General features: G+C 40.5%; 1 protein-coding gene across 1 annotated transcript; it reads left to right on the forward strand.

The window, feature by feature from the left end:
* The first annotated feature begins 26 nt into the window (after nt 1-26).
* Nucleotides 27-26,851, forward strand: LOC106560965 (sperm-specific sodium:proton exchanger). The gene is made up of 28 exons (XM_014124454.3): nt 27-164; nt 6,497-6,658; nt 6,855-6,955; nt 8,651-8,779; nt 8,948-9,113; nt 9,199-9,315; nt 9,410-9,571; nt 9,714-9,813; nt 9,900-10,040; nt 10,153-10,324; nt 10,449-10,530; nt 11,082-11,263; nt 11,449-11,589; nt 12,042-12,139; nt 18,666-18,785; nt 18,910-19,105; nt 19,230-19,424; nt 20,096-20,245; nt 20,468-20,519; nt 22,389-22,537; nt 22,687-22,812; nt 22,928-23,026; nt 24,809-24,961; nt 25,387-25,524; nt 25,801-25,989; nt 26,227-26,356; nt 26,607-26,647; nt 26,739-26,851. The coding sequence occupies exons 2-28, from the start codon at nt 6,514-6,516 to the stop codon at nt 26,796-26,798; spliced, it is 3,534 nt and encodes a 1,177-aa protein (XP_013979929.1). The 5' UTR covers nt 27-164; nt 6,497-6,513; the 3' UTR covers nt 26,799-26,851.
* The last annotated feature ends 309 nt before the right edge of the window (nt 26,852-27,160 follow it).

A 27,160-nucleotide genomic window follows, 5' to 3' on the forward strand; every position in this document is an offset into this window, starting at 1 on the left:
AAAAGGTTGTCGATTGTCGTACGATGACGTCACGTGAGCGTAAAGATCGAAACATCGTTCTAGCCTAGCAACGTTAAATTGAAACTTTTACACTGGTCTCTCAGAAATTTGGATGAACTTGGAGAGAAAAAACGTTGTCTCAAATGCCAAAATAAATCCATGAGGTAAGTTTATTTGAGTAGTGTTTTTAGCTTGCTAACTAAGCTAACATAGCTAACTTAATTTGCCCACAGAAGCCGTTGATCAGCGCAGTAGGAAAGGGGCTCGATCTCGTAAAAGTGTTTCCTAGCTACTGTAGCTAACTAGCTAACTGCTGCAGTGGTTGGCTAGTTTCTGGCTTCGTTGCCACGCAAGCTAACCAGCAGTGTCGTGTAGTAGCTAGTGATCTAAAGTTAGCTACTTAACGTTACATGTAGTTCAACTAGCTAACGTTAGTAATTTCTGTAATTAGCTAGCTAGCTACATTTTTAGTAGCTTGGCGGTAGTCAGTATTGAGGAAGCTACCCACTGGGCAGTGGGCACACCACGTCATTTCAACGTGGATAATTGGGTAATATTTGGTTGAGACATTGTCATCAATGAGATTACAACCTATATTCACCCACTCAAAAAGTCAGCCAAAAGTTAGTTGAATTTCCAATTCCAATGTGTTATCACTATGCTTTCAACCACCTAAAGCACAACCAAATTCCAATGCAAAAACAATGTCTGATTTTTGTTTAGTTGTTAACATTACCCAAATATCTATCCACAACCAAATGTCAACATTTTGAAGGATGTGCTTCATCTAGTGCTTGAATAGTACCATCTGTGCCACAGACTTGGCTTGCTTTAATTCCAGTTTGTCTACAAATTAATCACATTTTATTTGTCACATACATATGTTTAGCAGATGCTATTGTTGTGTAGCGAAATGCTTGTGGTTCTACCTCTAACAGTGCAGTAATATCTAACTGTAATATCTAACAATTTCACAACAATACATGCACATCTAAAGTAAAGGAATGAAATTAAGAATATATCAACATTTGGGCGAACAATGTCAGAGCGGCATAGACTAAGATACAGTAGAATAGGATAGAATACAGTAAATACATATGAGATGAGTAATGCAACATTTGTAAACATTATTAAAGTGGCCAGTGATTCCAAGTCTATGTATATAGGGCAGCAGCCTCTAATGTGCTAGTGATAGCTATTTAACAGTATTTAACAGTCTGATCTTTTTGGCCTTCCTGTGACATCGGTTGCTGTAGGTGTCCTGGAGGGCAGGTAGTTTGCTCCCGGTAATGCATTGGGCAGACTGCACCACTCTCTGGAGAGCCCCTGTGGTTGCGGGCGGTGCAGTTGCCGTACCGGGCAGTGATACAGCCTGACAGGATGCCCTCAATTGTGCATCTGTAAAAGTTTGTGAGGGTTTTAGGTGCCAAGACAGATTTCTTCAGCCTCCTGAGGTTGATGAGGCGCTGTTGTGCCTTCTTCACCACACTGTCTGTGTGGGTGGACCATTTCAGTTAGTCAGTGATGTGTACACCAAGGAACTTGAAGCTTTCCACCTTCTCCACTGTGGTCTCATCGATGTGGATAGGGGGGTGCGCCCTCTGCTGTTTCCTTTATGTTTCCTTGATATGTTGGATTCACGTCTCAATCAAAAATCTAACTTAAAGAATAGTACTAAATCAAATCAAACTTTAAATTAGACTTTAACTTGAATCCAAAATATAAATTATTAATTTGTAGGCAAACTGGAATTAAAGCCAGACTAAGTCAGTGGCACAGATGGAACAATCCAAACAGAAGATACATCTCCTTCAAATGTTGTTATTTGGTTGCGTTGACAACCAAACCCAATTCAATATCACTAAATATTATTACATTTGAAATCAACCAGAGCTTGAAAACCTAGCCCTGTTGTATTGTCTATTTTTAGTTTAATTCTGTGTTGAATTGAAACAATAGATGTTGATGACTTTGCAAATACTATAAAAATAGCATCATTGATGATATATGTTTGATAAAGTATGGTCACATTTCATTTGCTCTGTTAAACCTACTCTTTGGAATGACTTCGACAGCAACAGTGAATCGTTTTAGTTTTTAAGTGGAGATCTCTCAACAATCTCATGATAGCACATTGGTTAGCTGGACTTGGTTAAAACCCTGGATGGGAGACCAGGGTTTTATTTTCTTGTAGTATACAACGTTGTAGATCTGACATTGTTTTTAAGGTATTCAACGTATTTTATACAAGGTTTGTCTATTTTGAAATTTGGTAACCATGATGACATAATCCATGTTACAATATGGTGAGAAATTACGTTGAAACAACGTCGAGTCAACCAGTTTGTGCCCAGTGGGTACTCTGAAAATATAGCTAGCTAGCTAGTTCAAAGTAATGTTACAAGATACCAATTACTTTACACTGGAAGAAGTTAAGCTGCACCAGAGAGGAAGAGGCAAAGCGAGAGTATTTACAGTACTCCAGCCAAAATCTGTTCGCATGAGATAAGCAGACCAAGTGGGGATTTACATTTTTATTATTCTAATATTTTTTCTACATTTTTACCCCATTTTCTACCCAATTGGTAGTTACAGTCTTGTCCCATCGCTGCAACTCGAGTACAGACTCGGGAAAGGCGAAGGTCGAGAGCCATGCGTCCTCCGAAACATGACTCTGCCAAGCCGCACTACTTCTTGACACACCGCTCGCTAAACCTGGAAGCCAGCCGCACAAATGTGTTTGGAGGAAACACCGTACAACTGGCGACTGTGTCAGCGTGCATGCGCCCGGCCCGCCATAGGAGTCGCTAGAGTGCGATGGGACAAGGACATCCTGGCCAGCCAAACCTTCCCCTAACCTGGACGACGCTGGGCCAATTGTGCCCCGCCTCATGGATCTCCCGGTTGCGGACGGTTACGACACAGCCCGGGATCGAACCCGGATCTGTAGTGACGCCTCAAGCACTGCAGTGCCTTAGATTGCTGCGCCACACGGGAGGCCAAGTGGGGATTTTTTTGTATGGTGGTCTATGAGAGAGTTTCCAATAACATGAGGCTTATTTAATCTAATAGAAGTCTCATAATGTTTATGCTGTTACAAATAATGACACTGCTATAAGTGGATGCATTCGGCTTTCCGGGCAACTTTGAGAAAAATGACTTAGTTGTGCCTGTTGTTCACATGCGTATCTGCCCTTTCGTTGCCTAGAATGGTCCTATCTGATCTCGCCTCCTCTCGTCTGCCTTCCATCTTTGAGGGCATGAATTTTCATTGTTGAATTTCTTGCCAATATAATAGATATTCCGATGGCATTGAGGAGTACACCACATCAGTTACTGGCTTCATCAATAATTGCATCGATGACGTCGTCCCCACGGTTACCTTACGTACATACCCAACCAGAAGCCATGGATTACAGGCAACATCCGCGCTGAGCTAAAGGGTAGAGCTGCTGCTCTCAAGGAGCAGACTACAAAGGGAAGCACAGCCGAGAGCTGCCCAGTGACACAAGCCTACCAGCCGAGCTAAATAACTTCTATGCTCCCTTCGAGGCAAGTAACACTGAAACATGCATGAGAGCATTAGCTGTTCCAGACGACTGTGTGATCACGCTCTCCGCAACCGATGCGAGTAAGACCTTCAAACAGGTCAACATTCACAAGGCCGCAGGGCCAGACGGATTACCAGGACGTGTACTCCGAGCATGCGCTGACCAACTGGCAAGTGTCTTCACTGACATTTTCAACCTCTCCCTGTCTGAGTCTGTAATACCAACATGTTTCAAGTAGAACACCATAGTCACTGTGCCCGAGAACACTAAGGTAACCTGCCTAAATGACTACCGACCCGTAGCACTTACGTCTGTAGCCATGAAGTGCTTTGAAAGGCTGGTCATGGCTCACATCAACACCATTATCCCAGAAACCCTACAACCACTCCAGTTTGCATACCGCCCCAACAGATCCACATATGATGCAATCTCTATTGCACTCCACACTGCCGTTTCCCACCTGGACAAAAGGAACACCTATGTGAGAATGCTATTCATTGACTACAGCTCAGCATTCAACATCATAGTGCCCTCAAAGCTCATTACTAATCAAATCAAATGAAAATGTATTTGTCACGTGCTCCGAAACACCACAGGTGTAGACCTTAGAGTGAAATGCTTACTTACAGGCCCCAACCAACAGTGCATTTTTTAAGTAAAAAATTGGTATTAGGTGAACAATAGATAAGTAAAGAAATAAAAAAAACAACAGTAAAAAGACAGTGAAAAATAACAGTAGCGAGGCTATACACAGGCACTGGTTAGTCGGGCTAATTGAGGTAGTATGTACATGAATGTATAGTTAAAGTGATTTTGCATATATGATAAACAGACTAGTAGCAGCAGCGTAAATGAGGGGTTTGTGGGGCGGGACGATGCAAATAGTCTGGGTAGCCATTTGATTACCTGTTCAGGAGTCTTATGGCTTGGGAGTAAAAGCTGTTGAGAAGCATTTTTGTCCTAGACTTGGCGCTCTGGTACCGCTTGCCATGCGGTAGTAGAGAGAACTTATCATCTGCAGCAGAGGTAACTCTGGTCCTTTCCTGTGGCAGTCTTCATGAGAGCCAGTTTTATCATAGCGCTTTATGTTTTTTTTTATTATTATTATTATTTTTTTTCCTGCAGTGACTGATCTTCATGTCTCTAAGTAATGTCTCTTTGCTTATTTGAGCTGTTCTTGCCATAATATGGACTTGGTCTTTTACCAAATAGGGCTATCTTCTGTATGCAACCATTACCATGTCACAACAAAACTGATTGGCTCAAACGCATTAAGAAGGAAAGAAATTCGACAAATTATTTTCTAACAAGGCAGACCTGTTAATTGAAATGCATTCCAAGTGACTACCGCATGAAGCTGGTTGAGAGAATGCCAAGAGTGTGCAAAGCTGTCATCAAGGCAAAGGGTGGCTATTTTGAAGAATCTCAAATATAAAAGATATTCTGATATGTTTAGCACTTTTGGTTACCACATGATTCCATATGTGTTATTTAATATTTTTTGATGTCTTCACTATTATTCTACAATGTATATAATAGTAAAAATAAAGAAAAACCCTGGAATGAGTAGGTGTGTCCAAACTTTTGACTGGTACTATATATATTTACTTAAACAAAGCAAATATATACAACCATTAACTTTGCTTATATAACCATTGTCAAAATCTTCTCCTTCATCTGAAGATATCTCGAAGTCAGAGTGAGACCAAAATGCAAGCGGGATGTGGATACTCATCTTTTAATGTAAAGAATACACGAAAAAAACAATAAACACGAATGACTTCAGACAGGCCAACAGGCTATACATACAAAAAGACTAGCAGTGTTAGCACAACCACCCACAAACCCAAGTGACAAACATACTCCTAATTATATGATTCCCAATCAGGAACAACGATCACCAGCTGTCCCTGATCGGGAGCCACACAGACCCACATAGAAATACAACACCCAGAACACACAAACACAGACATACTCTGCCACGTCCTGACCAAAACTACACAACAACACCCACTGCTGGTCAGGACGTGACAACCATATCTGCCTATGGCTATATCTGTCTACTTCACCTATATTTTGTTTACCCACTGGTTGAATCAATGTTTTTTTTCCACATCTTTGAAGTGAAATGACGTTGAACCAATGTGGAATAGACGTTGAATTGACATCTGTGCCCAGTGGGTAGCAATGTAGTTCCAGTTCTAGTTAGCTTACTAGCTACCCCCCTACATGGCAAACAAGTAAGTAAGTTAGCTAGCTAGCTAATTAACTAGCTAGTTAACTACTGAAAACACTAGCTACCAATATTTGAATTTAGCTTGTTGAACAACCGCCAAGCTACTGCAAAATGTAGTTAAATTACTAGCTAGTTGAATAAGCTTCATGTAGTTCACTACTCCCCAACACTGAGTAGTTGAACTAAATTCAAATCTAAGTAATGTTTTCAGTAACCTAGTTAATTACTTTTTTTGCCATGTAGTGGTGTAGCTAGCTACTGTACTACATACTGCTTTTTTTGTACAAAAATAAATAAATATGAGAGAAGTGTTTAATAGACTAAATGACTGTTCTTTTCAGATTTACACGGTACATATGATACTTTTCAGGAAGTAGTTTGGATGTATTCAAAGTAACTTCAGTTCAGTAAGCTATATTTTTCTTGAGGGTAGCTTTAGTGTATCTTAACTTGTTTTATTGTAAAGTACCAGGTAGCTTGGAAAACTATAGGCCTATTTTCAGAGTAGCTTCCCCAACACTGCTAGCCAGACCTATTTTGTCTAACCACCAGATATCCAAAAGAAGCCTGATGTCTTTCGAACAGTTTGACCTGCCTGTGTATCTTTAATGTTAGCTAGTGTGATTTCTAACCCGTCCGAGCCCGCTGACAATGCCCGCCCGTTGTCACCGATGGGTGCAATAACCTTTTTCCTGTTCCTCCCTCACAGCCTATCTGCATGCAAAAATGGCTTTCCTACACACCGAATCCAATTCAGAAATCAGCAATATGACGTCTGATAATGACACCAGCCTCATGCCCTGGATTATTTTAAGTGACCAGAGTCAACCAGGGATCATACTCACTGTGTTTGGAGCATGTCTCTTTGGAGGTAAAGTTAGCTAACTAGCTAGACCGTATACACTAGTCACTTCTTGTGCACAACCCAAAACTAAATGCAATATATAATTGCAAACCATGTCAGTGCCGTACAATTATACACTACCCCTACAATTACCCCTGTGTTACCCAGATGATCCGAAATCCCTCACAAACATGAAAAAATGTTTTTCCTCTGGTTTCTACAGCTGTTGTCAGAACCCTCTTGCAGACTCTGAAGCTGCCATATACTGTACTATTAGCCCTTTGTGGGATGTTACTAGGAACACTCAGTTTCCAGTATCCAGAGGTATGGACATACACTTGAAGTTGGAAGTTTACATACACCTTAGCCAAATACATTTAAACTCAGTTTTTCACAATTCCTGACATTAAATCGTAGTAAAGATTCCCTGTCTTAGGTCAGTTAGGATCACCACTTTATTTTAAGAATGTGAAATGTCAGAATAATAGTAGAGAGAATGTTTTTTTTTTTTAGCTTTTATTTCTTTCATCACATTTACATACACTCAATTAGTATTTGGTAGCATTGCCTTTAAATTGTTTAACTTGGGTCAAACGTTTTGGGTAGCCTTCCACAAGCTTCCCACAATAAGTTGGGTGAATTTTGGTCCATTCCTCCTGACAAAGCTGGTGTAACTGAGTCAGGTTTGTAGGTCTCCTTGCTCGTACACACTTTTCCAGTTCTGCCCACAAATATTCTATAGGATTGAGGTCAGGGCTTTGTGATGACCACTCCAATACCTTAGCTTTGTTGTCCTTAAGCCATTTTGCCACAACTTTGGAAGTATGCTTGCGGTCATTGTCCATTTGGAAGACCCATTTGCGACCAAGCTTTAACTTCCTGACTGATGTCTTGAGATGTTGCTTCAATATATCCACATCATTTTCCTGCCTCATGATGCCATCTATTTTGTGACGTGCACCAGTCCCTCTTGCAGCAAAGCACCCCCACAACATGATGCTGCCATCCCCGTGCTTCACGGTTGGGATAGTGTTCTTTGGCTTGCAAGCCTCCCCCTTTTTCCTCCAAACATAATGATGGTCTTTATGGCCAAACAGTTCTATTTTTGTTTCATCAGACCAGAGGACATTTCTCCAAAAAGTACGATCTTTGTCCCCATGTGCAGTTGGAAAATGTAGTCTGGCATCTTCACAAGGTCCTTTGCTGCTGTTCTGAAATTGATTTGCACTTTTCACACCAAAGTACGTTCATCTCTAGGAGACAGAACGTGTCTCCTTCCTGAGCGGTATGAAGGCTGTGTGGTCCCATGGTGTTTATATTTGCGTACTATTATTTGTACAGATGAGAACAGGCGTTTGGAAATTGCTCCCAAGGATGAAGCAGACTTTTTTTTCCTGAGGTCTTGGCGGATTTCTTTTGATTTTCCCATGAAGTCAAGCAAAGAGGCACTGAATTTGAAGTAAGGCCTTGAAATACATACACAGGTACACCTCCAATTGACTCAAATGATGTCAATTAGCCTATCAGAAGCTTCTAAAGCCATGACATTATTTTCTGGATTTTTCCAAGCTGTTTAAAGGCACAGTCAAGTTAGTGTATGTAAACTTCTGACCCACTGGAATTGTGATACAGTGAAATAATCTGTCTGTAAACATTTGTTGGAAAAATTACTTGTGTCATGCACAAAGTAGATGTCCTAACTGACTTGCCAAAACTATAGTTTGTTAACAAGAAATTTGTGGAGTGGTTGAAAAACAAGTTTTAATGACTCCAACCTAAGTGTATGTAAACTTCCGACTTCATCTGTATCATATTTATCCAATTATTTATCCAATCTAAAAGTCTAAAATATGCTGTTGAGGAAAGTTGTTTTATTATTTTTGATGTTCTGCCATAAGGCCCCTATATGGTCCTTCCTCTATGGACTGGCTACATCACCAAATTCTGATGTTAAACATAGGCCATATGATTAACAGAATGATGATACCTTTGCTGATACGGATTTGTATTGCTCTCCAGGTCAGTTATTACACAAAGGAGATTGCACACATCAGCCCCAAACTGTTGATTCACACGTTTATGCCAGTGTTGATATTCAGTAGTGCCTTCGAAATCGAATCCCACATCTTTTGGAAATCTTTAATACAGGTGAGGTCTTCCCTGCACTGTTATTATGAACAGGTTGCAATACAATTCATTTTGTGAATAGCCTTATGGTGGTTAAAAGAAACATACGTTTAACAACACTAAAATACGTCACTAGAAATGACTAAAGAAATAACATAAACAGATTATTTAAACTTTGTGTTAAAACAGGTACTACTGCTGGCAATACCTGGATTTTTGCTCAGTTCTTCTATGATTGCATTGCTAGTTGTGAAAGTGTATGCTTACAACTGGGACTGGTATGTTGGCATGATGTTTGGAGCCATTGTAAGCACCATTGACCCTTTCATATCAACGGCTTTGTTACGCAGTCTCGGTAAGAATACACATCTTTCTGCAGAATAATGCAATTTAATGATATCCGCTGTCCTGGTAGGAACTCACTATGTCCCTCTCTACAGGAACAGCCAAACCCCTCATACTTCTGATAGAGGGAGAGTCATTGTTCAGTGATGGCGCCTCTATCATTACATTTGATGCATTCAAAGACCTTGCCACTGATCTTAGTCATTTTGAAGGTACAATGTACAGTATCTGTCAAATTACAGTTGTATCCATTTTGGGTACAAAGAAGGAATATTCTGTAATCATGTGAATGTTTTCATCCCACAGCAACAACTTTCACCATCAAGCTGATATTGAAAGTGTTCGGGAGCCCTCTTTTAGGGTTCATCATGTCTAAGATCATTATGTTTTGGCTGTCCTACATCTTCAACGATGGACTGATTGAAATAACCATCAGCCTGGCAATGACGTACATCACATTTTACTTCGGTAAGGGATTTTTTGGTTTACGTCCTTCTAGAAATGACGTCATTTGGTTTGTTCAATAGCAAGAAATGTATGGTTATTGCATCTTTAAATAAATATCATTTGATTAAATGAATGTTTTATGTAACATTTTCATGTCATTTAGCTGAATGGCTAGGCATGTCTGGGGTCATAGCTGTCCTCATTATGGGGCTTCTCTTGGACACTGTCAACTTCAGCCCAGAAATTGAAGTGTTTCTTTTACGGTGAGTCTAGATAATTAAATCCACTTCCTGTGGTGTTTTCTGAATTTAAAATAGTTTCTAAAGACAACATTTACATTTTTCTATAGGTTCTGGGAGATGCTGACCTATTTGGCCAACACCTTAATTTTCTTCATTGTTGGTATTGTGGTAGCCAGAGCATTTCAACATGTGGGCGTCAACGATTTTTTCAACATTGTAGTGCTCTACTTTGCTATGTACATCATAAGGTAAAGAACATCACTGTTTTAATGAGCTTACATCAGGCATTTAACCAGTTTTTCTACCATGTACTAATGTTATGTATCAGTTTGGTTTTGGACTCTTCTTTCTCTATTACAGACTTGTGACTGTTATTGCACTGTCACCCTTCCTGGTACGCACTGGCTATGGCTTCAGCTGGCGGTGGGCAGCAGTCTGTGTCTGGGGAGGGACCAAAGGGGCCTTTTGTCTAAGTCTTACACTCATGGCTTTTCAATCAGACGATTTGGACGAAGAGCAAGTGAGAGAAAAGGTAGGGATTTTTTTGTATTTGCTACTTTCTACCCCTTTAGCAGGCTACCATGATGATAGCAGTGTCTTGTGGCCTCGGTTAATGTAATTGCAATCTTGACAGTTGAATATCATCTCTGTTACAGATTTTGGTCCTGTCTTCTGGAATGGTGGTCCTAACACTTCTTATCAATGCATCATCGATGACTTGGTTCCTTAGACTATTAGGTGAGGTATACTGTGTCAAGTAGTTTCTCTTCCTTGACAGGTTGTTCACAATAGAGCTCGCCAGCTTGTAGTCCTCAAATCCGGAAATAAGTTACCTCTGGTTCTGCCAAAAAACACCATTCATTTTCCTCGTAGGCTTTGTCCAACGAACCATGGCGGAGTCAGTGCCTACAAAAAGGCGCCATTACTATTGCTCTTTATGTGTGCGAGGCCAACTAAACTGCACTTAGGAGCACCTAGGCAGCAAGAGGTTGTCTCTCTCTGACAATGTGTCTTGTGTTCCCAGGCCTGTATGATGTGTCTGTGCCCAGGCCTATATAATGTATCTTGTGTTCCCAGGCCTGTATGATGTGTCTGTGCCCAGGCCTATATAATGTATCTTGTGTTCCCAGGCCTGTATGATGTGTCTGTGCCCAGGCCTATATAATGTATCTTGTGTTCCCAGGCCTGTATGATGTGTCTGTGCCCAGGCCTATATAATGTATCTTGTGTTCCCAGGCCTGTATGATGTGTCTGTGCCCAGGCCTATATAATGTATCTTGTGTTCCCAGGCCTGTATGATGTGTCTGTGCCCAGGCGCATGGCCATGTATAGTGCGGTGCAGCGGGTGCGGGAGAGCTCGCAGAACACTTTCAGTTTGTTGAAGATTGACAGGTTTTTAGCAGATGCTAACTGGGAAATGGCAGAGCAGAGAGTCCTCATAGAGGACCCCTATAAAACACCCAATGAAAAGGTATTGTGTGTCTCTTTCTGTCTTCTTTGACATGAAGAAGTAACCGATTTGAAACAAGACGACATACATATCATCTGTAGTCATTTGGCACTCTGTTACTGTGTAAACACACATATCAGTATATCTATAGTCTACTTTTACATATGAGTGAAAATATATGTCTTTGCCTGTGCCCTTTCTTCCAGGTTAGCATTGAAGAGTTCTCTCCCACAGCCAGGATGACTAAGTGCCCAGACTGTGACAGGGACATTCCCTATGCACCGTCACCACAGGAGCTGGAGGACATGATGGAGGAGGCTCGCATGCGCATCCTGAAGGCTCAGAAGGTATGGTTCACCCCACTGGAACCTCCTGACCACAGTGTTCACCATAGTCACCCTGACCTTGCGTACAGAGATGGGCCTAATCGCTCGCTTCAGCCTGTTCAATGTATAACACATGGAAGCAATGCTCACCTAAAAAGAGCATGAGGTCGAATGTTCTGTTCTTTCCAAATATGTCAAATCAATGTGTTTGATAGGATATTACATTAGAGGTTGTTTTTGTTTCTTTAATCACAGCCTGTACCTCTGCTTTTCCTCACTTAGTTGTAGCCTTGTCGATACACTTCTGCAATTTGGTTAGGATGACCCATAAGAATATAATTAACTTTTTATCCCACAGGGAAGGAACTATTGACTTTGGTGAATGTAATGGGTTTAGCATGAAGTTGACAGATGAATCATTAAGAGTCCAGAATGAATGGTGCCTAAACTGGAAACTGTTGGTTTCCTACCAGACAAGCTACTGGAAGCAGTACAGCGCTGGAATGCTGAACCGAGAGGCAGCTAGGACCCTGATCAATACAGCTGAGAACATGACAGACCACAAGGGAAAGTAAGTGCTGCTCTCGTTGACCTCACTCAAAACGATATAGGACCACTTGGTTCAGTCCGGGTTTATGTGTTTATAATCGCATACGTTGAGCCAAGACAGCAGCTGATGACATCATTACCTGTGAGAAATACTGATCCGTTAGATACTGTTCTTTTTTTGAATGAGCTGATCGAGCTATACTGCTTACAACAAGGACATTTGGCTAGAATTAATGGAGGCTATGATTGATGAGCATCTTCCATTGTTTTTATAGTTATTGTGGAAGTGTGTGGCACCCTTTGGAAAAGGGGGCACCACTTGGAAGACTCTAACCTCAGTGATTGCACCTTATTATGTACTTAGATTAAGCACCCCTTAAATATTTGATCTGGGTCAGGATTCTATTATTGTTCATGTCATAATCCTAGAGGTTTATTGGCCTATGGCAATGTTAATAGGCCAAGTAATGTACAGTGCATTTGGAAAGTATTCAAACTATTATTCAGATTCTAAAGTGGATTAAATAGTTTTTTCCCCCTCATCAATCTACACACAATACCCCATAATGACAAAACAAAATAAGGTTTTTAAAATTAAAACAAAAATAAATAAAAACGGCCAAAATCTGTTCACATGAGATAAGCAGACCAAGTGGGGATTTTTTTGTATGGAGGTCTATGAGAGAGTGTCGAATAACATGAGGCTTATTTAATCTAATAGAAGTCTCATAATGTTTATGCTGTTACAAATAATGACACTGCTATAAGTGGATGCATGTGGCTTTCCGGGCAACTTTAAGAAAAATGACTTAGTTGTGCCTGTTGTTCACACGCGTATCTGCCTTTTCATTGGCTAGAATGGTCCCACCTGATCTCGCCTGCCTTCCATCTTTGAGGACATGAATTTCCATTGTTAGAGTGGTCACCTGACTATTTTGCCAATATAATAGATAATCTTTGACTGTGATAAAAGCTACCATTAAGATATATATTGGTAACATTAGTTTACTTAGCTAGCTAACTAAAGTTCAGCTAGTTCACTAACTTAGTAATGTTAGTTACTTCCAAACTACTTTTTGATAAATTATCATATCTAAATGTGAATTGTTAGCTAACTAGACTAACGTTAGAAATTGCAAGTACAGATTACTATGGAGTCAGATGTTAAGAGAATGTGTAATTTAGTTTATTAAACACCAAACTGTTTCAAGTGAGAATTAGGCAGGTCTGATGCTGAAAAACATACAATAATTTATTCCATTTGTAAAGCGATTTTCATTATACAAGAATCTCAAAGTGCATTAAAAAAAAGTATTGACACTACCAGTCAAACGTTTTAGAACACCTACTCATTCAAGGGTTTTTTGTTATTTTGACTATTTTCTACATTGTAGAATAATAGTGAAGACATCAAAACTATGAAATAACACATGGAATCATGTAGTAACCAAAAAAGTGTTAAAAAAATCCAAATATATTTATATTTGAGATTCTTCAAAAAGCCACCCTTTGCCTTGATGACAGCTTTGCACACTCTTGGCATTCTCTAAACCAGCTTCATCTGGAATGCTTTTCCAACAGTCTTGAAGGAGTTCCCACATATGCGGAGCACTTGCTTTTCCTTCACTCTGCGGTCCGACTCATCCCAAACCATCTCAATTTGGTTGAGGTCGGGTATTTGTAGAGGCCAGGTCATCTGATGCAGCACTCCATCATTGTCCTTCTTGGTAAAATAGCCCTTACACAGCCTGGAGGTGTGTTGGGTCATTGTCCTGTTGAAAAACAAGTAATGGTCCCACTTAGCCCAAACCAGATGGGATGGTGTATCGCTGCAGAATGCTGTGGTAGCCATGCTGGTTAAGTGTGCCTTGCTGGTGACACAGCAAAGTCACCAGCAAAGCAACCCCACACCATAACACCTCCTCCTCCATGCTTTACGGTGTGAAATACACATGTGGAGATCATCCATTCACCCACACCGCGTCTCACAAATGTTCACTGGTCTAATGTCCATTGCTCGTGTTTCTTGGCCCAAGCAAGTCTCTTCTTCTTATTGGTGTCCTTTAGTAGTGGTTTCTTTGCAGAAAAAGGTCTGATTCACGCAGTCTCCTCTGAACAGTTGATGTTGAGATGTGTCTGTTACTTGAACTCTGTGAAGCATTTATTTGGGCTGCAATTTCTGAAGCTGGTAACTCTAATGAACTTATCCTCTGCAGCAGAGGTAACTCTGGGTCATCCATTCCTGTGGCGGTCTTCATGAGAGCCAGTTTCATCATAGCGCTTGATGGTTTTTGCGACTGCACTTGAAGAAACTTTAAAAGTTCTTGAAATGTTCCGCATTGACTGACCTTCATGTCTTAAAGTAATGATGGACTGTCGTTTCTCTTTGCTTATTTGAGCTGCTCTTGCCATAATATGGACTTGGTCTTTTAACAAATAGGGTTATCTTCTGTATACCACCCCTACCTTGTCACAACACAACTCATTGGCTCAAATGCATTAAGAAGGAAAGAAATTCCACAAATTAACTTTGAACAAGGCACACCTGTTAATTGAAATGCATTCCAGGTGACTACCCCTTGAAGCTGGTTGAGAGAATGCCAAGAGTGTGCAAAGCCAAGTTAATTGAAATGCATTCCAGGTGACTACCTCATGAAGCTGGTTGAAAGAATGCCAAGAGTGTGCAAAGCCAAGTCAAGGGTGGCTACTTTGAAGAATCTAACATCTAAAATACACTTTTTTGGTTACTACATGATTCTATATGTTATTTCATAGTTTTAATGTCTTCACTATTATTCTACAATGTAGAAAATATTAAAAATAAAGAAAAACCCTTGAATGAGTAAGTGTGTCCAAACTTTATATATATGTATTTACTTAAACAAATAAAATATATTTAACCATTAAGTTTGAGTATACAGTGCATTCGGAAAGTATTCAGACAACTTGACTGTTCACATTTTGTTTCGTTACAGCCTTATTCTAAAATGTATTAAATATTTTTTTTTCTCTCATCAAACTACATACAATACCCCATAATGATAAAGCAAAAACAGGTTTTTAGAAATTGTTTCAAATTTATAAAAATGTAAAAACTTAACTTATGTAAATGTAGTATTTTTCAGACCCTTTACTCAGTACTTTGTTGAAGCACCTTTGGCAGCGATTACAGCCTTGAGTCTTCTTGGGTATGATGCTACAAGCTTGGCACACCTGTATTTGAGGAGTTTCTCCCATTCTTCTCTGCAGATCCTCTCAAGCTCTGTCAGGTTGGATGGGGAGCATCGCTGTACAGCTACTTTCAGGTCTCTCCAGAGATGTTAGATCGGGTTCAAGTCCGAGCTCTGGCTGGGCCACTCAAGGACATTCAGAGACTTGTCCCGAAGCCACTCCTGCGTTGTCTTGGCTGTGTGCTTAGGGTCGTTGTCCTGTTGGAAGATGAACCTTCGCCCCAGTCTGAGGTCCTGAGCGCTCTGGAGCAGGTTTTCATCAAGGATCTCTCTGTACTTTTCTCCGTTCATCAGGGATGCAAACTAGTCACCTTTCGGCAAAATTCGCCGTTTTGAATCCAAAAAAGGTGACCTACGTGAATCGTGTAGGTTCGATGAGAAAAGTTTGGGGGGGGTCACTTGGAGCACTACTGGCTGTAAGCGAACGAGTGATGCGCGTTTGGAGCAATACTGGCTGTATCCAAGGCTCAGCCAATCATTCACATAACAACAGAATGCAGCACGCGACTGAAGAGAGAAAAGACAACCAGTTTGCTAGTTACAGAATCAGCGCTCGCTCTGGAAAGACAGCAGTAGGGTGCAAAGGCAGTTTTCCAGTTACAGCAGTGCGTACTTGAACGATAACGAAGAGGTAGGTGAGAAGCCTGACCACTGAGATGGGGGTGAGAAGGTGATGAAGTGTACTTCATGAGCTGTAACTGAAAAACAACTGGCATTTGGAAAGTTTGAGGTGAGGGAGAAAGTGTGGTGGAACAAGTATTGTTAGCAGTGTTAAATATCTTACTATAGTAGCTGGATCGAATTCTACAGTATGTGGTTAATTTTCAGAATGAGAGAATTACATGAAAAAGAGGCTTTACTTGTTGGAGGATCCGACCCTTTTTAAAAAATGTTTTTGCCTAAAATGACATACCCAAATCTACCTGCCTGTAGCTCAGGACCTGAAGCAAGGATATGCATATTCTTGATACCATTTGAAAGGAAACACATTTTGAAGTTTGTGGAAATGTGAAATTAATGTAGGAGAATATAACACATTAGATCTGGTAAAAGATAATACAAAGAAAAAAAACATGTTTTTAATTTTTTTATTTTTTTTACCATCATCTTTGAAATGCAAGAGAACAGCCATAATGTATTATTCTAGCCCAGGCGCAATTTAGATTTTGGCCACTAGATGGCAGCAGTGTATGTGCAAAGCTTTAGACTGATCCAATGAACCATTGCATATATGTTAAAAATGTTGTATCAAGACTGCCCAAATGTGCCTAATTGGTTTATTAGTTGTGCACTCTCCTCAAACAATAGCATGGTATTCTTTCACTGTAATAGCTACTGTAAATTGGACAGTGCGGTTAGATTAACATGAATTTAAGCTTTCTGCCCATATCAGATATGTCTATGTCCTGGGATTTTTGTTGTTGTTGTTACTTACAACCTCATGCTAATCACATTAGCCTATGTTAGCTCAACACCGATCCCATAGAGGTTAAACAAGTGGATTCAGGTATCAAGTGTAGCTGGAGCTGGGCCTGGCTTATGCTGGATGCCAATAGAGGTGAAAGAAATGCCACACACTTTCCCTCTTTCAATACAGTGGATAAAAAGGGGTATGCCAGGTGTACTCTCTGCCTGAAAGAGATCAATTATGTCAACAAAGGGTATTATGCTCTGCTGGAACATTGTAGAACAGATGTCCACAGGCAGAAAGTGTACAATATAATAACATGCAGTGTAGCCCAAAGGTATTGCTTTTGTTGTGTGGAACTTGACAGTAACACTTGTGTGAATGAGGGGAGATTATTACATTTTTTTACTCAGTGAACGTTATTTTTGTAGCCTTACAAAGTGGCCACTATAATAGAGCAAAAATAGAATGCCTGTTTGTTTCATTCTATTTCTACTTTAAGATTTTTTCCCCCAAGTGCGATATTTAGATGTGTGTGGTCACAAGCATTCTATTATAAAGGCTGTCATGGCTAACTGCAATATTAGTGTATTGTTTTTTCTCAAGACTTGAGTGTCATTTGCAGTAAAGTCTAGGCAACAAATGACATTGGATTGCTTTCCTTACCTTTTTTAGCTGTGAGTTAGGTTCACATTAACCACTTTTTATTTTACACACAGAGACTGATCATGTAGATCATATTATTTGTTTTTTAATTAGTTAAAACCTGCATTCCCCCCTAGCAGGGATTTATTTGCATGTTTCAGTGAGAGAGAAAAAAGTGTCACTTTTTTTTTGGGCCTTCACCAGTTTGCATCCCTGGTTCATCTTTCCCTTGATCCTGACTAGTCTCCCAGTCCCTGCCTCTGAGAATCATCCTCACAGCATGATGCTGCCACCACCATGCTACACAGTAGGGATGGTGTCAGGTTTCCTTCAGACGTGATGCTTGGCATTCAGGCCAAAGAGTTCAATCTTGGTTTCATCAGACCAGAGAATTTTGTTTCTCATAGTCTGAGAGTCCTTTAGGTGCCTTTTGGCAAACTCCAAGTGGGCTGTCATGTGTCTTTTACTGAGGAGTGGCCTCCGTCTGGCCACTACCATAAAGGCCTGATTGGTGGAGTGCTGCGGAGTTGTCCTTCTGGGAGGTTCTCCAATGTCCACAGAGAAACTCTGAAGCTCACCTTCCTGACCGAGGCCCTTCTCCCCTGGGCGGCCAGCTCTAGGAAGAGTCTTCGTGGTTCCAAACTTCTTCCATTTAAGAATGATGGAGGCCACTGTGTTCTTGGTAACCTTCAATGCTGCAGACATGTTTTGGTACCCTTTCCCAGATCTGTGCCTCGACACAATCCTGTCTCGGAGCTCTACGAACAATTCCTTCGACCTCATGGCTTGGTTTTTGCTCTGACATGGAACCTTATATAGACAGGAGTGTGCCTTTCCAAATCATGTCCAATCAATTGAATTTACCACAGGTGGACTCCAATCAAGTTGTAGAAACGTCTCAAGGATGATCAATGGAAACAGGATGCACCTGAGCTCAATTTCGAGTTTCATAGCAAAGGATCTGAATACTTATGTAAATTAGTTTTGTCGTTATGGTTTTGTCGTTATGTGTGTAGATTGATGAGGACCATTTTTTATTTAATCCACTTTAGAATGAGGCTGTAACGTAGCAAAATATGGAAAAAGTCAAGGGGTCTGAATACTTTCCGAATGCACTGTAGCTATGGTGTGTGGTTTATTTTTAGAAAGTGGAAATATGAGTTCATATACAGGTATATGATATATATTGAGGACTGTTTAAATATAGGGGAAGAAAGGTTTGCAAAAATTGGGAGAGCAATGCATATGTTTCTGTCTTTGTTTAGGTTCATGAGTGTTCAGGATGTCAAGAAATACTGGGAGCTGAAAGGTGTTTTTGTGTCTCTTCGGAGGAGTCTAGAGGACTGGCTGTACAATGTCAAGCTTGATAAACTTAAACCATCAAGGTAAGAAAGCACAGCTGAGATTTACTTTAAATGAATTTAGACCACCAGGTTACTCAGTGAAATAACGGTATTATATAACTGTTCTAATGACACATAATGTACACAACAACATGTTGTATTTCAGGAATGCGATGCTCAAGTGGTGCTACCAGGTTGTCTTCAGCCTCCCCTTTGAGTATTTCATCTACGCATTGATTGTCCTCAACATCTTCCCCATCATCCTAGAGTTCATCCCAGCGATCAGTGAGAAACATAACCTAGAACTCAGTGTTATCAACTACATCTTCTTCAGCGGCTATCTTGTGGAGGCTATACTGAAGGCAGGACATAGGCCTACACTAAAATACATGTCAACTACAAATCATCTAATACACAATACCTTCACATAATGTCAGACATTTGGGTTTTAAGACCCTCTGTGACACATTGCCTCTTGTTCTACAGGCTTTGGCCATGAGGAAGGCCTATATCTTCAATCACTGGAACCAGTTTGACCTCTTCATAATCATCTTGGCTTGTGTTGACATATTCCTGGACCATTATTTAGAAACCACAGCATATGTTGTCAATATTCACATGATAAAAATTGTGAAGGTGTCTAAAATGATCCGCCTTACCAGGGCACTTCGTTTGGTGAAGGTATGCTATGGTTTGATGGGACCATAAAATCTATGATCAGTGATATACACTCAGTGTAAAAACAACAACAAAAACATTAGTAACACCTTCCTAATATTGAGTTGCCCCCCTTTTGCCCTAAGAACAGCCTCAATTTGTCAGGGCAAAGAATTCCATAGGGATGCTGGCCCATGTTGACTCCAATGCTTCCCACAGTTGTGTCAAGTTGGCTGGATGTCCTTTGGGTGGTGGACCATACTTGCTACACACAGAAACTGTTGAGTGTGAAAACCCCAGCAGCGTTGCAGTTTTTGACACAAACCGGTGCGCCTACTACCATACCCCGTTCAAAGGCACTTAAATATTCTGTCTTGCCCATTCACGCTCTGAATGGCACACATACACAATTCATGTCTCAAATGTCTTAAGGCTTAAAAAACCTTCCTTAACCTGTCTCCTCCCCTTCATCTACACCGATTGAAGTGGATTTAACAGGTGACATCAATAAGGGCTCATAGCTTTCACCTGGTTTTACCTAGCCAGTTTGTCATGGAAAGAGCAGGTGTTCCTAATATTTTGTACACTCAGTGTAGATTTGACATAGCTTTGCAGTACATTTTTCTAAGGTTATCCAGTTACATTTAGCAATGCTGTGAATCTTAATAATCTATTGTTGAATGTATATGTTTCAGATCATCATTCCCAAGCTCATAGAAATCATAAACCGTCAGATCCATAAGCAGCTCAGTTTTGGGTATGACATCGGGAAAGGCTATGTCATCGGAGAGGAGCACATAAGCAAGATCATTGACCATATCTCTGATGACAAAAGCATATCGAAGGTGTTTTTAAATGACATTTACAGTACAGTATACAACAACAGATGTTGATCTTTTCACAACATGATATCATGTTTAGACCTCTCATAGTAAAGAAATCGCAGGTACCTACCTTTTTTGTTGCTTTTCTTTGCAACACAGAGCTGTATCTAGCCAAATAATAATTACTCCATAGCCCTATAACGTGTTGGGATTATGTACATCACACCACATCTTGTGTTACAGAAATTGAAAAGCATACTGGAGAGAAACTGCCAGCAAGCTGTCAGGGAGATTGGTAAGAGAGTAGGAGAGACAGACAAGCAATGTTACTGCATGTACACTATCTGTATCTTCAGTATATCAGTCATGCTAAATAAAGGCCATCACTTTAACCAGGGTCACTGTGGGATCACAAATATAGTATAGTTAATTGGCTTTAACTCGCCAACATCTTTCACAGCAACAATCCTTCAGTCCTATTTACATGTCAAGTATCCTACATTGAACCTCCCCTAAATTGATATAGATGGAAAAATGATTCAATGAAACAATGACAGAATCCTTCAATGGACTGATGTTGGTGCTGTTGACTGGCCGGTATAGTAAGTAAGGGATAACCAACGAGGGGCTGTCTGTTCCATGGAAAATAATGAACAATGTGTGAAGTGTGTTCCACTATACACTAGCAGAGTGGAACTGACGTTCCACCGAGTTGCATTATTTTCCAAAGAACGCATAGAGCCCCCAGTTTATTATCCCTTTTATACCATGGCTATAATTTAACACATGTGCCGATATAAATGTGTTAATTTTCCTGTAGAAATGTGTTAATTTGCTGGTAGAAATGTGTTCAACATCCACAAGTAGCTAGCATGTTTACTAGATACCTATGGTAGTTGCCGTGGTAACCAAACAGACTTGCTAGTTTAGCTAACCAAACCGTCAGTCCTAGCTTGCCATTATTAAAATCTAATTCAACAATGCCAATAATGTTTTCAATTCGACTTTTGTTTTCAAAAGCAGCTCAAACATAGAACATGTAAGAATAAATTATAGCCATTGAATTCTACAGTACATTATAGGCAAATAATGCACGCTCTACAATGCCCTTCAAGCCAATCAGAAACAAGTATTCAACAATGCCATGGTGTATTTTTTTTTTTACTTTTGCAAAGGCGAAAGTCTACAAAACCTTAGTCCACTCTGTTCATAACAGATTCTAGTTTTGGCAACAGAAAACTATTGAGATCAAATGTTTAATCGATGAGAAAATGTGCAGAATGTCAGCCAAAATCCATCTCGTTCCATCTTCTCATACCCGTGGTATACGTCTGATATATCACGGCTGTCAGCCAATCAGCATTCAGGGCTTGAACTACCCAGTTTATAATGTGTGATATTCTAATTGTGTACCTTGGTTAATGGAGGAAAATGCACTGCTAGTCAATCATGCTTTAAGGATGTACAATCATTTTAACGTACGTATAGTTGAAGTTGTTCTAGTCATGCTTGTAGTGATTCTACGAACCTAAGTTCTGACTAAACTTACTTGAGAGGGAGAAAAAGGGAGCAGGCTGGGGGATCAAGTCTGTGTACTTTTAGAGCAACTATCTTTTTAGATACAACCATCAAAGGAAATGGGACACATCAGGAAATACTAATGATTGGGCCCCTGGTATCGGGAAGCTAGCAGGGCTTCGGAGAAAAGGTATGGGATGTAACTACCAGTCCATTGTACCCCATCAAAGACAGAAACAGGACATAGGTGACTCAAAGTAGGGGACCTAAATGTGTTCTGGGAGAACACAAGGGCTCAGTAGGATACAGGTAATAATGCCTCATGGAGCCATTTTCTCAGATTCCCAGCATGCTCTCCTGCTGGATGAGATTGATGCTTCTTTCTGAAAACTATATAACACCTTTCATTAGCATTTAGAAAGAGCAGGTCTGTGGTGACCTTAGGGAGTCTTCACAGACACAAAGCAGGATTACACACTACAAGTATATGTAAAACAGCTTGATTTTCTATTTGTGAAATAGAATTATGTCGCCCTCAGGGCATCTCAGGTTCTTTTTGTTATTTGATGGCAAGCTTACGCACAGTGTGCTAAGTTTACAACTGACAGGAGTGTGACTGAGGACACCGTGTGGGATCTTTTCTCAGGCTTGCTGCAGAGAGACCATCCTGAGATTGCCATCTCGGTGAAGACCAGACAGGCCATACGAGCCGTGCTGAACAGTGAGAGAGACGCCATCCATACACTCGTGTCCGGGGGGCTCTTAGATGACATAGAAGCATCAAAGCTGGAGAAGGTGCTTTCAGTTTGCTCCTCCTGCCATTTACAATGCCTCTAATGAATTTCCTCAAATATATACATATATTGTTACCTCGGACTATACAGAGAGTTAGTTTTATTATTGACAAATTAAATTAATGAATGTTACATTTTTCCCTTTGGCAGATGATTGAAATAAAAATGAAGAAATTGATCAAATTTCCACCAACAATCCCAGCAGCAACAGCAGAGGAGCTTCTGCAGAATTTGCCTTGGCTGAACAAAGACAGCACCCAGATTCAGTTCATCAAGGTAGAGCAACACATCTCCCAGACCCTTGCCTTAGAATGACAATCTTTTTTATTTTCTGTATTATACCAATGTTTCTTTCAAGCAATTTATTATTCTATTTATTGTGTTATTTCAGACAGTGGCCAAGCTTCTTTTCTTTGACTTTGGAGACACCATCATACAAGAAAATGATGACCCTCAAGGAATACACTTGATTGTCTCTGGCCTGGTTAAGGTATGTACTGATATACACAAATAGTAAAAGGGATAACATACTACTGAGCTGAAGTTGTGTTAATCAGTGGTTACTGTTCTGAAAATGCATTCCCGTTTTTGGATCAAGCGGTTTTCATTTGTAATATGATCAGACACAAAAACCACAAACTTGAAACATCACTGCTAGACGTAATAGTTGGGAATGAATGTCTTTGGCATGACACATTATTTTCATAGCAAACAAAATAATGACTGGCTGATATTCATCTGCCTACTACTCACCAGTAGTTTCTTTCCCAATCTTCACCACGAACGAATTACCTCTCTCCGTCACATTGTAACTCTGTAGAACACAACATCAAGTATACAGTCAATGCTATTAATATTTGGAAATTACACTTAATCACTTGTCATTTTGGTCACCTTAAAATGGAACACAATGTAAGCTATTTCAACACATTACAGTGTGACAGTGCAATTATGGGTCATTTTGAAAGGCAGGGGATAATAGCGCTCTCTTTGTACAGACACCTTTACTTACCTTGTGATCTTACACAGTTCTTCAAAATCATCTCATTTTCTATATCAATTCTTGTTTCTTTGCCTCTGAATACAAAACTGGACTTTATTTTTTTTAAGTCATTGTCCCATTCATGTTTTTAATGCAGTATAAGGCATTGGTTTCAGGACCTGATATTAAACAATATTCAGAAACATTGATGAACACGTTTCCTACATTTTCTTTATATCGTATTTCTCATTCGGTAGATACAGTAAGCCAAAGTACCTTCAGAGACACTTTGTTTGTTGAAGCTTTATTAAGGATAGTAGAAAACAAACTAGAAAGGGAAGTCTCAAATGGAAATATTGAGTGCAACAACAATCTCTAAGTAGTAGAAGGAGGGCTGTATTGTAGTCCAGTATTTTATTCAAAATTATTTTTGTAATTAGCAAGGTCGTAAAATGTTAAAAGCACAAACATCCCTTTGTTACTTAGGGCTCTATTCAATCTATAACACTGAAGCTCTACAGATTCCGCGATAGAAATTTAAAGGGAATTTTCCGATGGAAACGACATATGCAGCGGTTACCGCGGCCGACTCACCCGCCCATAGGTGCGCCATGTGGCCGTAGCCGTGACTAACGGGGAAAGCGGATGGAGCCAGTCGGGCACAACCCAGGCAAAAAGGACATGCGGGGAACTGGGCTAAGACCTAAGACACCCGCGCCGAGGGAAGGGAACATTGCCTTTGAAATTTCAATCACGCTGTAAAGCTGAACTTCCGCAATTACTGTATTAACAAATTGTCTTTTGCTACGTTTTTTTGTTTGTTTGATCTCCTTATCCTAGAATGGTTTGAATTTACCAACGTCACAGGTCCTTTTCACATTGTATGAAGACGGAGTGTGTAATAAGCTCTATGACTCTGTGAGTCATGGAGCAGCACGATGGGCATAAAAGCAAATGCTTTGTTACCTATGAGGTAGACCAGGGTCACATTGATGACGCTGGTTGATGCATCTTCAAGAGGCGTAATAAAATGTACACATCCCCAGCTTGTGTTTTTACTTTATACTTTACATGGAAGGGTTTCCGGTTGTTGAAATGGAAGCTGTACCTTGAAATGATCTCTTATGTCGATGCTATTTGTATTATTTATGAGGTCATTTATATCCAATGCTGGTCTTATAACGTAATCTCCCCTAATCATCGAACAAGCCCAAAATCACTTGATTGGCGCTCTGTGATCATAACCTTATATTGTATGGATGTGAATCTCCGAACCGTACTGTATCGCAGATGACTGGAGGAAGCCCAAACCTTGGAGGCAAGTGGCCCAAGGAGAAGACCAGACTGACAGACTACAGGAGCTGCGGGGCCATCATGGGAGAACTCAACTGTCTCACCCAGCAGTCTATGGAGATGACGGTCACCTGTGAGACAGCCACTCAGGTCTCTCTACAGTTCATTTACTAAACTTTGTTCGCATGAAATGGCCTACATATGTCAGTGAAGACAAGTGTTTGAGAACCTTATTCAATCTCAAAGGTCAGATCAGTACAACTGTAACGAGAATAGTATGGACAAAGTGGTCAATATTATCAAGGCTCTTTCCAGAATGGCCCTGCATCTGATGCAGTTTTTGGAGAAGTAACTGAATATCCACTCCGCTGTCTGATAATAGCTATGTCAGACAAGGGTGTGATCTTTCACGGCATAGGTAATTGAGTGCAAAAATGTCACTGAGGTTGATAAACTAGCCATAAGGCCTCTTCTCCAACTGTTCCACGTAACCATGGAGACAATTGTTAGACAAACCTTATCTGCCATTTTTTCCCCGTCTTTTTCCTGATTGTTTGTCCATGGTTTCTCCCCAGACCTGCTTCATTGCTATCGAATCCCTGTTTGAGGCGTTTGATGTTTTCCCCGAGTTCCCGTCTCTGGAGTATATGATCTGGCGCTCCCTGGCAGTGAAAATCAGCACCAGCACCTTCATGGAGCACATTATCTATCAGGTTCTACCAACTTAGCGCTCTATGGTGCAATATGTAGTAAAGAGCCAAACTGCTTACACCCAGGTTTCATTGAAATAAATGGGAGTCTCACACTCTGCAAGTTACACATCCACTGTAGCATGCCTGTAAAGTTAAACAACAAAGAAAATGGCCATAATCGCAGCACAGATTGAGAGTGTGAGTTGCGTTACTTAGCATTCTGTAGAACCAGTGGACAACAGACGGTATTGTTAGACAGTTCCAAAATCATCTGAACAAAATCCTTTTCCCTCACAGGGCTGGAGTTACCACAGGATTTGTTCTCATCTGGCCCGGGCCTATCTGGTAGACGTGGAGGTGAACAGGAAGTTTGACGTGTACGACGGCACCATGGAGGACGTGGTGGTGATCTATGGGAGTTGTGATGACCTGGCGTCCCAGTGCTCCTACAACGCCCCAGCTCTCATCAGCAGGACTACTCACCAGGTTACTATACAACTCAGATGTCACCTTCTCATACTGTGGCTACACTAGTCAACTTGACATTCACTGACTGGGACATAGTGCCACCTGCTGGAGACATTGTCAGTGCAACAGTGTCATGGTAAAAATGTCCGACATCCTCAGATAAGTTGCTCTATTGTATGTCTTTCTATTGTTTTTACCTCTTCATTCAGATGGGGAAAGTGTTAATTTATTTTGTTTTAACTCAACTCGGTATAGGTACTGGGCACAGCAAACACCACCAAACTGTTGATCGTGCCAAGTGAGCATTCTGAAATGAAGCGGACCGTCTCAGAGCTTCCAAGACTGGACAGTGTTCCCTGTCTGAGACATGCAGCTCATCGTAGAGGTGAATAAGGGCTTACAGTCACCCTCAGGGTGATTATGTGGGGTGTCCCTGCTCTCTTTTGAACTTAGAATTATGCACGTGTTTGTAAGACAGGCAGAATGCTAAACCAACATTATGACCAAGCCCTTCACTAGTATTATTTCAAATGGGCTTTAGATAATTGATATTTTAAGTACAACGACCAACACCACTGGCTTTACAAGTATTGCAAGTGAATTGACATCGGACTCTCCTTTTTCTCTCCCGGCAGCATCTAGAGATGATCGATTAGGGCTGCTGAGAACAGTAAGCGTAAGTTAATATAACGAACTGTACCATGTTTAACACATTAATGAAGTGAAATAGTGGCCCCAGAGAGGAACATCCATCTTTCTTTGTGAAGGTGACGTCTGAGGAGGGTTCTCCAAAGAGAAGTTGTTCATCACTTGAGAAGGCCACGTGATGATAGGGTATGACTGTGCAGCTGCTGGCCATACAGGCCCAGACACAACCTGCCAGGCAACCTGAATCTGTAAAACTTATATAAGAAAATATTTTTTTTCAAATGTATCATACTGATTTAATATTAAACATATTTATTTCATTATAGCATTTGTGTGTTACTGTTTTAAGCTCAAACCTACTTGTCATCCAAGCTGTTCAAGGCTCAACTATTGTGCAGTAGCTATACAAACTGCCGTTTGACTAATCCAAAATCTACTGTAGGAAAATAACACTATACTAGCAAAGCACATGAGCATTTGAACACCTAGATTAATTGAACAGAAAAGGCCCCCAGGTTTGTTTGAATTGAATCCCTAAAGA

Source organism: Salmo salar, chromosome 10, assembly GCF_965601325.2.
Source record: "Salmo salar chromosome 10, fSalSal1, whole genome shotgun sequence".
In the NCBI taxonomy this organism is placed as follows: domain Eukaryota; kingdom Metazoa; phylum Chordata; class Actinopteri; order Salmoniformes; family Salmonidae; genus Salmo; species Salmo salar.